Genomic DNA, 17,546 nt, shown 5'->3' with positions numbered 1-17,546 from the left:
CATCTACATAATCCCGAGGTTGTCTTATTTTTCTTGTTTTGAAACCTATGTAAAACTGGGTGTATTTTTGGTCGTAATTAGAAGTGGAAGGTAATGAGTAACTCTTTGTACCACCTGTAGGCAATTCTTATCCAAGTCTATATAAACTTAATTTTGTATTATTAAAAAGTTATTTTTTTCTAGAGAAGCTGTGATTAACTCAGTTTAGTCCTAAAGAAATTGCAAATTTGAATTTGGAAACTACAGAGGCAGCCAGATAAGGATAAGAGAAGGAAAACATCTCCAGTTGGCCTTGCTCTTTACTAAAATAGTGAGTGTGAGAGTAGTATCTGATGAACAATTATGCAGGAAGAGAGGGCTGGATATAGAAAAGGGCTATAACAGTTTAGTGTTAATTTTAGGGTTCCATATGATTACCATTTGAGTAGTCTAAAAGTTTAATAAGGAAAGAACATTTTGATTTATATAATATTTGGGAATATTACTGCAATTTTCTATTTCTGAGGTATATGTAGAACCCACTTATATACACAGTTTGATGGTGCAGGCAAATTGAATTCTATACTGTTCTTGGCTGCTGGTTACTAAGATAAGGAAAAAAATTTGTCTTTATTTGGATATACAGTTTTTCTTCTCCTTGTATAGTTGTTTCCATTCCTAATAAAGTCAAAGCATACATGGTAGGGAAAATAAAACAAATAGGGATTTTTTTTTAAGTTAAATGTTGCAGTAAATTTTTAAAATTTAGCTAATTGGTTTTGGTTTAATATCAAGTACTTAAAACTTGGCAGAAACATCCTATATGTACAACCTGCAGTTGATTTATTCTTAGGTCTTCTCCACTTACCAATTTTAGCACCACAACCATATCTTCCTAGTTGTCATATATCAAATTAAGAGAGCAAGATAGGAGTGACATAGGTTTCCTTTGATCTAGCTTTTAAGTGGTTACGAAGACTCAGATGCCAGGGGACAATATTATGGTCTCCTCCTTGGAAAAGCTACAATAAATGATAAAAAGATGGAAGGCCTGTATATTTTGGGTCATGTTTACTGCAGCAGTCCCATTATAGTTAGAGGGAGTACAGTGGTTTCACCATAGAGAAAACCTGATGGCTTCATAGCTTTTCTTTAACTCATTTTTTTTCTAATATGGCTAGAATATTCAGAAAATAATCAATCACTTTTTTTTTTTTTTTTTTGGCCGCTCTGCATGGCTTGCAGGATCTTAGTTCCCAGACCAGATATTGAACCCGGGCTACGTCAGTGAAAGCGCTGAGTCCTAACCACTGGGCCACCAGGGAATTCCCCACTTTCTATAACTTGAGGGCTGTCCCCCTAACTTGGTCTGTATAAATGTGAGGAACAGCCCCACTGTTCCTGGAACTAGAGTCGGAATTGGCTAACTGGTCTTGGTACAAGTTGGTATAAAGGAAAATCATTAGCACGTAATCTCTCCTGCCCACAGCTGAAATGAGATAAAAACAAGTCTGTTTTTATCTATATAAACTTAACTATTAAAACTTCCTTAAATTGAAGAATAAAATAACAACCAAGTATTTTATTTATAGGAAACAATAATAATAAAGTAGATTATTTTTACTGATGTAGAAAAACTACTCAGGATGTTTAGTGGAAAACAAACAAAGGAATGGGCAAAAATACACCATGCAAACAATGGGATAAAATTATTTACATCAAAGTATAGACAGAAGTAAACATTAAATGAATCAGTGTTGCCTTTTATATACTTAAAATAAATCAAAATGTAAAAAAAAGAAAACATACGAAATACTGTTAGGAAAGAAGTACAAGGTACGTATGTTTTTATACCCTTGTCCTAGTAATAGTATATATATCCTAAACTTAACTCTATAAAAGGGGGTGTATCCAAATCTGTAAACAGCTCCTATTTCCCTACATTTAGGGGAAAAAATCTACAACAGTAGACATATGGGTAAAAGACTTGAAAAGCCACCAATAAAAGAGGATATCCAAATGGCCAATAAACATATGAAACGATGCTCAAATGTATTAGTTTATACAACTTATTTGAGGAAATACAACTTAAAACCACAGCACAGTACAATTAGACACCTACCACAATGTGAAAATGCAAAAGAGAAAAAGTCATGTGTTGCTGAGGATGTGGATCAACCAGGATTTGCACACCTTCTGGTGTTGGAATTCTAAATTGATAAAACTGCTCTGAAAGTGATTTGTCAGTACAAGTTTCCCCCACTATCCCAAAGTAGAGCATTCCTGTTCATAAGCCAAAATGACATAAAACAAAGATGCAGTTTACCTTTGGACACATCTTGCTAATGATGCACAAGATAAATCAAGATAAAGCACAGATGATAATAGACACAGTTCAAAGCTATGGGCTTGTTATGGAGCTTGGTGGTGCCTCTCTCGCTGCTTGGGGGTGCGTGCTGCCACTGTAACGGTTCACTGCAAAACAAATGCTGAAGGCTATTTTTTCTTTTCACCTTTTTTCATAAAGAGTGAAAATTCTCTCTGAATTTTTTCAGTTAGGCTAGCGAAAACAGGTAACTAAATGTAGGTCTTTCATAAAAGCGAGGTGGCCTAAAGAGAGCTTTCGAAAAGCGGGGGATAACTGTATTGCTAAAGGGAACATAGCATGCCCCGTGGCCCAGTAATTCCACTCCTTAAAATGTTCATCACAAGGCTTGTATAAGAATGTTCATAGTATCATTACTTTTAATAGCAAAAAACTGGAAACAATTCACATGTTCTTCACCAATAGAATAGATAAATATATTGTGATATTTTAGTGTAAGGAAATGCTGTTTAGCAAGAAAAGTGAATAAACTATAACTAGACTAAGCTATAACTAAAAGTGAATAAACTATAACTAAATTTTATGTGGATCACATAAAATTGAAAATTGATAGAAATGATTTCATATATATCAAATTCAAAAATTAACCTAGTGTTTAGAAATCAGGGTAGTGTTAATATCCTTTTAGGAGTATCTAGTTAGACTTGGGAAAGGGCATGATGAAAGTTTTTGGGGGTGCTGATGACATTTTATTTCTTCATCTAGGTACTGGTTACATGGGTGCGTTAAAAAATTCATTGAGCTGTATGCTTAGGATGTACTTCAAGAATATCCTTAGCAACATTATTTATAATAGTGAAAAATGGAAACAAATTTCAACATTAGGGAACTGGTTAAATTAAATAGGTATATACTTTCTGTAGATTATATAATTATTTTATATGATGTTAATCTATATTTATTGTCACAGAATGTTCAAGATACATTAAGTATTGAAAGCAGCTTGTAGTGCGGTACACACACTTTGGCCTTTTTTTTTTTTTAAATTTAAGGAGGGGAGAAGCTGATGTATGTTATTTTCAGATGGAAAATATGGAATGATAAAATCTCAAGTACTAACACTGTTGGTGATAGGATTTTGGGCAATTTGTATTTCTTCTTTTTTTTAAATGTATTTTTTTGGCGGGTTAATTATGTGTTATATGTGATTTAAAAATAAGCAAAATGCTATAAATAGGAAAAGTTATAAATAAAAAATGGGGGCTATTAGAATGAGATAATTATTTCTGGAAATTATAGATGTTTCTACGTGCAGGGGAAGAATGAGAAGATATTAATAACGGATTGTTAAGGTTAGAGAAGTAATGCCTACAGAGAATATTTGAATTGCTACCAATAACTGTTTGTTCATGTGACTCTGAGGAGTCTAGGAGCCTAATGACTGTAAGCCATGGTAAGAGTTCTCAACATTCAATGTGAGGGCTTATCTTCTATGGCCCTATATTCTTTGCTTTATCATAATTTTTATAATGGGAAATTATAGGAAAATATTTCTGTATCATTAGTGCCAATGAATAGTTTTAAATATCACTGTGGATATACTTGTTGAGAGCTTAACTCATCTGAAGTTATACTGTTTATTAAACTCTTTTTTAATGCATATACTTTGTTACCGGAGAATAAAATATGACTTTTTACATATAGTAAAAACTGTTTTCTGGTCTAACTTTTAGTTCTAAAAATGAAATTGACTGTATAGAGTCTTGTATGTAGACTGAGAGTCTACTGACACAGACTCTTAAGTTATTCACTAGTTTTATAAATATATATCTAATTTCTAAACAATGTTGATTTTGAAAAGTTTATATAAATAGTAAATATCACTTTTTAATTTCAAAAGCATTCAACTCAGTAGAATTCTGGTAGTTTAAAAAATTGATTTTAATAAAATTTCATTTCAAAGCCTGGGCTTTTGATTTTTAAATCACTTGTAATAATAGTTAATGTACACTTGGGTTTTCCCAATTTTAAAACAAGGAGGGTGGTGCCTAAGTGTTTGAGCTGTCAGGATAAACACACTTAAAATGAGTGACCCACAGTAAACACTCAATAAAAGTTAATTTTCTTCTATCCTTTATAAAATATTTTGGTATATTCTTGTGGGACTTTATCCCTAAGAGAACTTTGGCAGTATTATCACGAGTTGAAATAATGTGTATGAAACTTGTCTTGTTTTTGTTGTTGTTGTTGTTGTTACTGTTAATTTTTAGAAGAAACCAAAGATACGGAGGCTCCCACAGCACCTCAGAATAGCCAGTTAACGTGGAAGCAGGGCAGACAGCTGTTAAGACAGTGAGTAATGGTTCATTTTCACCTTTCTTTAAGGTTCTAGGTATGAAAGTGCTTCTATTCAGTCACTTTGAAAGTGAAAATTATTTAATGATAATGGGACAATGTGTATAGTTTTCATATTGCTTTTTTTTTGTTTTGTTAGATGCTTGGATCTTTTTAAAGTTTTGTTTCCTCTGAATGTTTCTCTAAACATTTCTCAGAATGATGTTGTTTTCTTATTTGTGGAGTAGGATGTCTTAAAGACTGGATGTCTTGAAGGCCAGAACAAAAACAATAGGGAGTTCATACTTATAGACATTCTCATTTCCATCACTGGAAAATTTACATATTTGGTTTTAAGTGAGATTGTGACTGGCTTAGAGAAGGAATTTAACTGGTTATCAGAAACTTTTCAGAAGTGGCTTGCTAAATCCTGCTTCTACTTGAATTTTTGAGGAAGCTTTTTTTTGAGGAACCTTTTTTTTGAGGAACCTTTTTGATGTTTGAATTCTTTGCCATATTAGAAGTACTTATATGTGGCAAATATTATTGTCTTATCTATTTGTTCTTTTCCCTTGTATTTTGAAAACTTTGGTACTCGCGTACTACTGAAATCGTAGGTAATTCAACTTTCTCAACTCTAGACATCTTTACCATCACTTCAGTAACCCAGTGAAGTGTGGTCAGACCCTTGATCTTGTTATAACCTAGAACTGCCCTACCTCTGGAATATTCCGTGATCTGACAGTCTCATATTCCACTTCTCTTACTCCAGTTCCCGTGTTATTTGTCCTCTGGCCTTACTTTGATCTTTAGATCCTTGACTATTTCATTTTCCTTACCTCCTTTACCTATTGTTGGTTTAATTTTTTTTTTTTTTTGGCAGTGGGGTTTTTTTGTTGTTTCCCTAGCTCCCGCTTAGACCCCATGATCCTTTACCCTTTTGCTGGTACCCTTAACTTTCCTGCTGCCCACTCCTTACCCCCCTCACCAGTCATTTTACTATACCTACCTGCAGTATCCCAGCCCTAATCAGTCTTACTGTCTGTTGCTTCTGTTTCTAATTAATTCTTAGAGAAAAATCACAGAATTGTGTGAATGCCATTACACATTCATGGTTTCCTGTCCAAACATTGCATAGAGCCTTTTTCCATATCCCTGGTCATCTCCTGCTCCCATTGCCCTCAGTGGATATTCTGAACTTCTACCACATCTCAGCCCATTCTCTCCCTTACTCTCATTAGAGCACCTCAAGCTCTACTTCACTGAAAGCATGAAGGCTATCAGGCGAGAACTGTCTTCACTTTTTGCTTTCCTTTCTGAAAATGTATTTAAACCTCGTATTCATCATCTCAGTTTCTAATGTTCCATTCAAAGAAGTATTTATCAATCTGGACAGTTAGTGACTAAAACTCAAACAAATTTCAAAAACAGATTATTGTCTGGAAGGATGCTGGGATAGCTAGCAGAGTTGAGGGAAGTGCTGATTAACTGAGTGTTGGAAACTTAAGAGCTAGTGTATCACTGAAGATTTCTCAGGAACTGGAAACATCCAGGATATGTTCTTATTCTCTGGTGTTCTGCTCCTCTGTGTATCAGTTTTATTCTTTTCTACTGAAAACCACTTTTCTCCAGGTGGCAGGGGATCCCTTATTTTAAAATCAATTTTTTTTTTTTTTTAATTACACTATACTAGGTGTGCTTTATTTATTTATTAATGGCTGTGTTGGATCTTCGTTTCTGTGTGAGAGCTTTCTCTAGTTGTGGCAAGCGGGGGCCACTCTTCATCACGGTGCACGGGCCTCTCACTATCGTGGCCTCTCTTGTTGCGGAGCACAGGCTCCAGACGGGCAGGCTCAGTAATTGTGGCTCACGGGCCCATTTGCTCTGTGGTATGTGGGATCTTCCCAGACCAGGGCTCGAACCCGTGTCTCCTGCATTGGCAGGTAGATTCTCAACCACTGCGCCACCAGGGAAGCCCGGGATCCCTTATTTTAGTCAGAATAATTTCTGAGGATTGGATTTGTCTTGACTTGATCAAATAACTGCCCACGAGTCAGTTATTTTTACCTGGGTTGTTTAAGATCTTGACAGTTCTTTTAGACCACATGGCTAGAGTGTGGTGGGAGTTTTTTCCTCAAAAGAGGAACGCGTTTTTTAGAAGAGTATGACGGCTATAGAGAAATCAGTTGCACAGTATTTCTCTCATAAATGCCTAATCCCATTGCCTGGCTTTATATTGTGTCTCTTCTCATCTTTCTGTAACGGTAGTTTATCTCCATAGTCTTCCTTATTCATTTCTCAACTGTCTAGTTTGTTTTCCATTTTGATATTCCCCTGAAGCTTCTATCACAAACATATTTATGAGACCCTTTTTGTTCATATTGATCTTTTGGAAATATTTGACATTAACTCTTCATTTCTTTTTGAAACTCTGTTTTTCTTACTTTCATGAAACTACTCTCTGCTTTTTTTACCCTCATTTCTCAAGTTCTTTCTTTTAATTTTCCTTTGAGTTTCTTATTTTTCCAGCCCTTTAGATATTTGTGTCCCCAGGTTTTGTTTTTACTTATGCTTTTTCTCTGGGTAACTTCATTTAAATCCTTGGCTTCAGATATCTCCAAACACTAATGACTCCCAAATCTGTACACCCAGTCCAGTCCCTTGTGAGCTTTTGACCTTCTTACCACTGTGCCTAATAAATGTTATCACTTTCATAGATACTACTTGATTATTTGATAGGTACCCTCTAAACCATATTCTGACCCTTTATTCTTCATTTTATTCAGTAGAACCACCATGCAACCATCCCAGCTAGAAACCTGAAAAATTTCCAAAATTCTTATATCTTCTTTTATTCTACTGCCATATTTACTTATGCACCAAGTCGCTAAGATATTTTATTTTTCTCACATTTCTCCTCTTCTCTGGTTTTAATTCTTGCTGTGTTAGTGTCCTAACCAGTCTCCCTGTCTTTAGCTTTCACTTAAAAATCCTTTGTTATTTTGTCAGCAGCATATAAAAAGAAACAAAAAAGGCTTCTTTTTAACATCTTAGCCTGTCAGATACTTTAGGAAGAAATTTTAAATTTGTCACACAAAGCCGTTCATGACCCATTATCTATACTTACGTCATGATTCAGTCCCTTTCTTCTTTTTCAGTCTTCATCCTAGATCCTCAGTTAGGTACCCTGGTTTAGATAACAAGGAAAGTTTGAAAACCCCAGGACTATAGGACTGCTATAAGACTTTAGATCCTAGAAGGAGAACTAATCTATCCATCAACTTCTGGCTAAGAGCCAGGGTTTAAACGTAGCATGTCATTGTTCTGAGGTTTAGTTCTGTTCATCCTTTACCACTTTCTGGAATTTTTTTTTTTTTTAAGTAATATATATCATCAACTCCTAAAAGTTTTTTTTTTAACGCTCTAGGTCTTTTTAGGCTTCAGGATAATTGGCCCTTAATTAGTGTTAGCCATCTATATGCTGTTTTAATTAAACTATGGTTTGTAATGGGCCTTTTTTTTTTTTTTTTTTTTTTTTTTAGAACTGGAACTAGTCTAGAGAGAAGAAAGTTATTGAGGCAAAGGAAGAGTAAATTTTATAGGATTATGGATTTTTGTTAAATTCTTTGATGTGATTTTGATTTAACAAGTTTGCGTGTATTAACAATATGTGGGATTTAATATTTTTAATTTTCTCTTACAGATATCTTCAGGAAGTAGGTTACACAGATACAATATTAGATGTACGGTCTCAGCGGGTAAGATCATTACTTGGGCTATCTAATTCAGAACCAAATGGATCAGTAGAGACAAAGAATTTAGAACAGATCCTGAATGGAGGTGAATCTCCTAAGCAAAAAGGACAAGAAATCAAAAGGTATGACCTATACTTACAGGTTAACATTGTTTATATAACAGGTATTGTGAATTTCTTTAGCTTTTTGTTATTGCTGTTAACAGTTATTGAAGCATGTAGAGTTCAGATTTAAAGATTCCCCCCCGTCCCCCAAATGGTACCATGGACAAAGAAACTTTTTATTTAGGTGCTTTTTAAATTTATTTATCTTGGGGCTTCCCTGGTGGCACAGTGGTTAAGAATCTGCCTCCCAGTGCAGGGGACCCGGGTTCAAGCCTTGCTCTGGGAAGATCCCACATGCCGCAGAGCAACTAAGCCCGTATGCCACAACTACTGAGCCCCTGTGCTACAACTACTGAAGCCCGCATACCTAGAACCCATGCTCCGCAACAAGAGAAGGCACCGCAATGAGAAGCCCGCGCACCGTAACGAAGAGTAGCCCCCGCTCGCCACAACTAGAGAAAGCCTGCGCACAGCAACGAAGACCCAACACAGCCAAAAATAAAATAAATTTATTAAAAATATATATTAAATTTATTTATCTTGGGACTTCCCTGGTGGTCCATTGGTTAAGACTCCATGCTCCCAATGCAGGGGGCCCAGGTTCTATCCCTGGTCAAGGAACTAGATCCCACATGCCACAACGAAGATCTCGCACGCGGCAACAAAGATCCCGCGTGCCGCAACTAAGACCCGGTGCAGCCAAATAAATAAATAAATTTTTCTTTTAAGATTTATTTATCTTAAGTTTTGATGCCAAGAGAATGACTGTAGTTCTGAAATAGGTGCCAAATTAAAATTTGAGGGTGATTTCATGTAGTTCAGAGTTATTTTAATGTCTTGATTTTTAAATTTTTGTTAGAATATTTTCAATAAATTATAATACTATATAATTAGAATAGTAATGGTTGTTTAGACACTAGTGTTAAAGAAACAAGGCTTTGCATTGTGTTTGGGCTCAGAAAGCTACCAGATATACTTTAAAATTTTAATGTCTTTATTGATAGAGTTCACATACCATAAAGTGCACCCGCTTGAAGTATATAAGTTTAATAGTTTTTAAGATAGTCACAGAGTTGTTCAGCCGTCACCACAATCTAAGTTTTGAAAATTTTCATTACTCCATAAAGAAACCTCGTACTCATTAGCTGCCGCTCCCCATTCTTTCCCATACTCCTCCCACTCACCAACCCTAGGCAACCATTAATATACTTTCTGTATCTATAGATTTGCCTATTCTAGATATTTTATGTAAATGGTTATTTTGTGAGTAGCTTCTTTTACTTAGTATAATATTTTTAAGATTCATCCATGTTATAGCATATGTCAGTAATTCATTTCTTCTTATTGCCAAATAATATTCTTTTCTATGGATATACCACATTTTGTTTATCCATTCCTTGTCCAATTGATGGGCATGTTGATTGGTTCCACATTTTGGAATAATGAATAATGCTACTTTGAACATTGGTCTGCAGGTGTGGACATATGTTTTCAAGTCTCTTGGGTTTATACCTAGGAGTGGAATTGCTATGTCATACAGTAACTGTGTTTACTTTTTTGAGGAATTTCCAAACTCATTTCCAAAGTGGCTGGACTATTTTACATTACCACCAGAAATGTATAAGAATTCTGATTTCTCTACATCCTCATTAACACTTGTTTTCTGTCTACCAGATACACTTTTGATTATAGTACAGATTTGATAAATGCAAGCTGTCAAGCAGGTGGAACTTTTTTTTCATTTTTTACCATTAGATATTACCTTGAATTGCATAGGTTGGAAGGACAAAGAAAAGAAAAAGAGAGTGGAAAAAACCAAAACGAGTTCATTAGTTTGGTTAGAGCTTAAGAAGTTAATAATATGTACAGTTTATAAACTAGCATTGTTTCATACCTTAGATATATTTTATGACATCATGCAGTTATTTAAAACATGTTGATGACTTTCAAGTTAACATAAGCCTTTAATTTAGGGGTTTTATTTCTGAGAAATAAGGTCTCTTTAATAAAAACAATTTGACATCTAACAGAGCGCTTGTTTTCTTTACTCTGGATTTCAGGAATCATAGAGCTTTCATAGCTTTAGAGAAAAAGCAAGGATATTACTATGTTATTTTAAACTAAACTTGTCAGCTAACCAGGCTAAGTAGTTCTTAGGATTTATAAATACTTTAGAGGAACACAGTTTACTATATCACACCTGAATCTGAATTAAAAATCCACAACAGACTGTATCTTCTCCTTGTAAAGCTTCTTCCCTTTGCAAGATTAAGAGTTTAATAGTTTTTTTTTTTTTCTATTGTGGTAAAAAACACATAACATGAGATCTATCTTAATAAATTTTAAGTGTACGGTGCAGTGTTGTTAACTGTAAGCACAATATTGTAGAGCACTTCTCTAGAACATTTTCATCTTTCATGACTGAAACGCCTTACCCATTGAATAGCAACTCCCTATTTCCTCCTCCCCCCAGCCCCTGGCAAACACCATTGGACTTTCTGTTTCTACGAGTGACTACTTTAAATACTTTATATATATTTATATAATATATAAATACTTTATATAAGTGGAATTAATACAGTATTTGTCCTTGTGTGACTGGCTTATTTCACTTAGCATAATGTCCCAAGGTTCATCAGTGTCACAGCATATGACAAAATTTCCTTCTTTTTTATGGCTGAATAATTATTGAATGTATTTACCACATTTTCTTTATCCATTTATCCGTCCACAGACATTTAGGTAATAATTGTTTTTAATCAAGGTGATTTCCTTCTTAATGAGAATAGCTGTATATTGCGAGTCTGTACTAATGTAGGCGTGTATGGTTCAGCTATGATCAGGGCCTTTGAAAATTCCTAAGAAATATGAAAATGACCTAACATGTTGATAGAGGTGTCAACAAAAAGATGTTTATCGTATTCTTATTTATAACAATAAAAAATTTGTAGCAGTCTCCATGTTCAACAGTAGAAGAATGGTAAATTGTAGATCATATTATTAGAGACAGTATGCTTAATGGTTTAGAATGGGAACTCTGAAGACAGACTGACTGGGTTTGAATCTTGACTTTGCTGCTTACTAGCTGTGACTTTGGGCAGGGTACTTTACCTTCCTGTGCCTCGGTTTCCTCATTTATAAAATGGTAATGATAGGGTTGATGTGAAGAAGAAATGAATTAATGTAAGGCATTTGGAACAATGCTTGGTACATAATAAGTGTTAGCTATGATGAAATATTGCTTATCCAGTTGAAATGTGACCCAATCAAGAGTAATATTTACTAGATTCTGCTGAGTCAATGTCACTGTTGTCTTTCTTGGTTTATTCTTTGGTTTATTGTAGGGGGATGTTGTGGGTGTATAGTGTATCATATCACACAGCCTCCACCTTATAAGGATTCGTTGAGGGAGAGAGTTCTCATAGGTCTTGTAACTGAAAAGCTGTGCTGCTTCTTAGTGATTGGTCTGATTTACCTTTGAACCTCCAGTAGTTGCTCTCTTTCTTTTTACTCTGACTGTTTGGAATCTTGCCATATTTGTGGGTTTCCCTTATCTCTAGAAAACACACTGACTCTTTTTTACCCTTTTACTTACGAACCTTACTCTTGGCTTCATTCTGTTTTCCCTTCATCTGGATATATAATTTTAAAAATTCTGTTGATTGCTTTTTATTGAATGAGAAAAGATAGTAAATAAATAGTTGGCAAAGAAAAAAGTTATTATAAAATTCCATAGATGTAGATGTCCACTTAAGCATGTGGATTAAAGGCAGATTTACTTGTGTGCCTTGTGGAACCTTGTGTGCCTTGTGGAACCTCTGTTAAAATATCAGTTAAAGACATTTTAAGACACATTAACGCATAAGGACAAAAAATTGAATATATAGAAAGAATGAGAGGATATACTGTCCATCAGATAGGGAGAACTTAATAATTTTGGAAGCTGGAAAGAAGAAAAGGAACAAGCCAATTCAAGTCCAAAAATGCCAGTAAAGTTCCAAAAGCTAAGGAGTTAGAGGTATCAGGTACATCTGGAGTCAGGTTTAGAGGGGACTATTAATAGAGAATTAGTTTCAAGTTTATGTAAGAGGCAGTTAGAATCTCAAACCCCCTCTTTTATCCTGTGTAGCCGCTTGAACACCCCTCTCCTATCCCAAAGAACGGTGGTATATTTTCTGGTGAATTCCAGTGATTTCTGATTTCTTAAGAAAACAAGCAACTGTAGGGTGGGCTACTGTACTGAAAACAGGAGGATTATCTGAAAATCTCTAGCTGAGCGGTGAGATTGCCTGTTTCCTTCTACTTGGCTTCTGGTATGTTGGCAGCTGGTCTTAAATCCCTTTCAGGCAGGAATATGATCACATTAATAGAGAAGACCTTATGATCCGACAGTTGGGATCTGCCAGTGAAATGGCTAGGACTCTGCCCTGTTATACAGAAGTGAAGCTAGCTACTTTGACAAGCCTCACCCATGTACACAATATATCCAATTAGTTTTTCTGTGCCTCACTGTTAAATATTAACAGTTAAGGAAAGACTTTAACTTTAATATGAAAATTGGAGACCAAAGGAACCAAACATAAAAAAGGAACTCAGAGAAAAGAGGGAGCAGAAGACTTTCAAAACTATAATTACTCTTCTGAGAGGACTGAGAGAAGATAATACATCTATAAAACAGTAAGATGTTATTGTATAAGGTTCAGTAAGAGATCAGAAAAGAGCTAATAGAAATTTGAAAGTGTGATTTAAATAATTTTCATGTAAGACTTGGGAGATAAAAGACTCTCCCAGAAAAGAGAAAAGGGGAAAAAAAATAAGACTGAAAAGAGGAGAAAATCTAAAGATCAGTCCAAGAGGGACAACATCTGAATAGGAGTTTCAGAAAGAACAGGTAAACTGGTGTTGAAAAAATTTTTTAAAGAGTAATTAAAAAAAAATTCTGGAATATATTTATAGAATGTGTTTCTAAGGATGTTTGTTTCCACATTGAAAGGATTTCTCCCAGTTACACTGTAAAGTTAATTTTTAAAAATCCATACAAAGGCCATCATCATGAATGCTAAAAAGAAAACATCTCAAGAGAAACAGCATGGTAGCTTGTAAGTAGGGCGAAGTCTCAGACCCTTCACAGTCCATGGTTGCTTTAATTTCCATTTTCCTAAAGACTAATGATGTTGAGCATCTGTGTATGCCATCCACATATCTTTTGATACAGGATCTGTATGAATAATTTCCCCATTTTTTCATTGTTTTATTTGTTATTGTTGAGATTTAAGTGTTCTTTATATAGTCCTTCATTAAATGTGTGACTTGCAAATATTTTGTCCCAATCTGTAGACTTTTTTTAAAATTCTCTATAGTGTCTTTCAAAGAGCAAAAGCTTTTAATTTGGGGAAGTCTGATTCATCAGTTCTTTCTTTTATTGATTGTGCTGTTTGACTTTTAAAACCTTGTACATGTATTGTTGTGATCAAATACAATTTTTAAAACCTGAAACGTGAGTTCTCACTTTAGAGACAGGAACTTCTATCCAAGGAACAATAATACTTTATTTATCAAAGTTCAAAACAAAACTCATCTCTTAAATTTTCTATTTTTTATTTTTCTGTCATTGATGTGCCAATTTTGTCAAATATTTTCTTTGCCTTTCATTTAATCCCCAGATATCGAGACGTATTACTAATGCTGAACGGAAAAGTATGTGTTTTTTTATTGTGGTAGTTTTTTGTTTGTTCTTACTAATTTGCGCTTGAAAAACACATCTCTTTCTACATTCAGTGTTGATACAGGTCCTTGAACAATGTGCTGGATTAGGCAGAGTATAATAGACCTATTAAAACCCTATGTCTGGGATGAAGTGAGAGAGTGGCATGGACATATATACACTACCAAATGTAAAATAGATAGTGGGAAGCAGCTGCATAGCAAAGGGAGATCAGCTCGGTGCTTTGTGACCACCTAGAGGGGTGGGATAGGGAGGGTGGGTGGGAGGGAGACACAAAAGGGAGGAGACATGGGGGTATGTGTATATGTATAGCTGATTCACTTTGTTATAAAGCAGAAACTAACACACCATTGTAAAGCAATTATACTCCAATAAAGATGTTTTTTAAAAAAATAGTCTGAATTGTATTATATCTTTAATTTGGACTAAGAACCCATCAGGGAGGGAAAAAACCCTAACTTTTAGACTATTATTCTTTCTGTTACCATGTACTGTTCGTGTTGGTAAGGATATTTGAGATCATCTAGTTTAACCCCCCCTGTTTACAGGTAAAGAAGTCGAGGCCAAAAGGTTTAAGTGACTTGGCCAAATTCAGGCAGCTAAGTCAGTGGAAGAGTTGAGACTTTCATTGTGAGAGTCTGTGTTCAGCTGAAGCTTTCACCGTTCTGTTGCAGCCTCTGTTTTTAGACATTTAAACAACTATTTGAAAACCTTTTTTGTACATAGAGGAGGAATTCAGATTATAGTTTTAAAATGACTTCATAAGTAGATAAAAATAGATTATCACTGTTACCTTTTAATATGAGTGGTTCTGAAACACTTCAAAGTTTTTTTTTTTTAAGTAGTTTTTTTCCCCCCCTTAAGTATTTATTTATTTATTTATTTGGCTGCGCCGGGTCTTAGTTGTGGCATGTGGAATCTTTTACTTGTGGCTCGAAAGCTGTTAGTTGTGGCATGCGGGATCTAATAGTTCCCTGGCCAGGGATTGAACCCGGGCCCCCTACATTGGGACCACCAAGTCTTAACCGCTGGACCACCAGGTAAGTCCTGAAAGTATTTCTTTAGTATATTAATAATCCTGTTTTCTAGGTAAGGAAATCTGTAAAATGGATTGGAATGTTCTATATCTGATTTACCATAACTTTAAATCTGAGCAGCCCGATAAATTAAAGTTCAGTTTTAGTCCTTAAACATTTGCACCAAGCTGTAAGAGGTTGTAGAGCTATAAGAAATGCTGAGTTTAAGTTGCTTGCTCATGATGGCTTTATTTTGAGAAATAATAGCACATTTGAGTGCCTAATACTATAGGGTTTTTATTTTGATGCAGTAATTACTTAAAGTATTTTCATTGTAGAAACTTAACTACTTTTATTGATATTTTAACTGTAGAACATAAATGATCTTTCAAACATTTTTGTGTAGAATATTTAGATAATACATTATAAGTAAGTTTTCGTTTGAATCTCTCTACTACCTTCAAGTAATATTTTAAAATAGGAGACAGAAAGAAATATTAGAATTACTGGAATATTTTGGTTCATCATTTTTCCTCTCTTACAGGCCTTCTGGTGATGTTCTTGAGACATTCAATTTCTTAGAAAATGCTGATGACAGCGATGAAGAAGAGGAAAATGACATGATTGAAGGCATCCCAGAAGGAAAAGACAAACATCGGATAAATAAACACAAAGTAAGAATTCAATTTTCTATTCTTATTAGCTAAAATATATGTAGTCATGTATTTGGAATAGAAAATTTCAAGATGTCTTTTGTTACATTGGGAGTGATTGATCATTTTTTATTATGTCACTTGAAAGTTTTATATAGTCAGTTCTTATTGAATTACCTACACATAGTAGAAATTATTTGCTGTATTATAAATGGCAAGAAAGGGTCTGTTTTTATAGGGCTAGTCCAGTGATTTGAAACTTTTTTTAAAAGTTACATCCTTTCCACTCCTGTCACAATTAAGAATCACTGCTGAAGTCTCTCTCTTCCTGTACAGTAAACAAGTGATAAATTGTAACTGAAGTGGGGTGGTAGCCCCACCCTGGGTGAGGGAGTAAACTAAGAATTGTAAATGTACGTGTCAACACTCTCATTGTTTGTGAAGGATTAATAAAAATTTGCTTTTACTCATAACCTAAGAAACAGGTTTATGTATTTTAGTGTTGATGCGGGTTAGCTATAAGAGCAAAAGTAGATTAAATGATCCATGTGTGGATTGTCATAGTAGTGTACAGTATTTCAAGTATGTTTTTTAAAAAAAAAAGTGGATGGGTTCTGTTGTGGTTCTTTGGGATTTTACAGTAATATGGGGAAAATGCCAGTGTTTCTCAGAAGCTTCCAGTCTATAAAAGCAGTTTTCAACCTTTCTGCCAAATTCCATGTGTGTAACACACTCATATGTGGAGCATAGGTGAATAGAGATTTTGATCCTTCCCTATTTTTTTGTTCTGGGAAGCACTACTATAAATACCACAGCTGTTGACTTGCATTAATGTCCTTATTAACTATGCCATATCCTTATACGTTACGGACTACCTGTGCAGTTCTCAGTGAATGAGGTCAATTCAACACAACATATTAGAATGTAAGTTAGTGCATGGGTCTTTTGGTACCTGTGAATCTATTGTAATTAGAGAAGTTCTTTGTAAGAATCATCATACTTGAAGATTAAGATTTTAACCATTCTTATTACCACATTGCTTGCATCACATTTTATAACAGTGTTCACACAGCACTGTTGACAACCATTTATCTAGGGTATAATTTGGGATTGGTGAACTATGTGGAAAATCTAAAATTTTGTATCTAAGTAATCTAAAAATGGGAGTGCAAATGTAAAGATACTTGTGTGAAAACATAAAGGACTCCTTTACAGTTTAGCATGAAGGTAATTCTTGGCTTATGTTCCATTTACAGATAGGTAATGAAGGTTTAGCTGCTGACCTAACCGATGATCCTGATACTGAGGAAGCACTGAAAGAATTTGATTTTTTAGTGACTGCTGAAGACGGTGAAGGAGCTGGAGAAGCACGGAGTTCAGGGGATGGCACAGAATGGGGTAAGGTGATAAAGAAATGGGGGTGGGAAATCATCTAGCCCTTAAAGTTGTATTTTATTAAATATAATATGTGGAATGTGTATATCTGAATGTATGGTGGCAGTTAAACTGAGAGCAAGAAGAGTGGTATTGAATAATTTCAGAGTATTTTGCACCAATTTATTTAGATTTGGTGACTAAACTTTAATATATGGCTTTTGGTGGATTTTGATTTTTGAAATTTGTCTTGATTTAAAGTTGAAATATTTAGTCAATT

At 34.7% G+C, this 17,546-nt stretch overlaps 1 protein-coding gene across 4 annotated transcripts in view; it reads left to right on the top strand.

The window, feature by feature from the left end:
• Nucleotides 1–17,546, top strand: part of STRN3 (striatin 3) — a 117,980-nt gene that overhangs the window by 63,641 nt on the left and 36,793 nt on the right. For all 4 annotated transcript variants that reach the window (XM_059914043.1, XM_059914044.1, XM_059914046.1 and 1 more), the window contains exons 4-7: nt 4,576–4,657; nt 8,343–8,516; nt 15,784–15,913; nt 17,149–17,290. In XM_059914043.1, the coding sequence (XP_059770026.1) occupies nt 4,576–4,657; nt 8,343–8,516; nt 15,784–15,913; nt 17,149–17,290 (528 nt within the window). The remainder of the gene's footprint in view (nt 1–4,575; nt 4,658–8,342; nt 8,517–15,783; nt 15,914–17,148; nt 17,291–17,546) is intronic.

The sequence above is a fragment of the Balaenoptera ricei genome, chromosome 2, assembly GCF_028023285.1.
Source record: "Balaenoptera ricei isolate mBalRic1 chromosome 2, mBalRic1.hap2, whole genome shotgun sequence".
NCBI classification, from domain to species: domain Eukaryota; kingdom Metazoa; phylum Chordata; class Mammalia; order Artiodactyla; family Balaenopteridae; genus Balaenoptera; species Balaenoptera ricei.
Note: the sequence above shows the minus strand (reverse complement) of the source record. Positions and strands in the feature narration are given on the sequence as shown.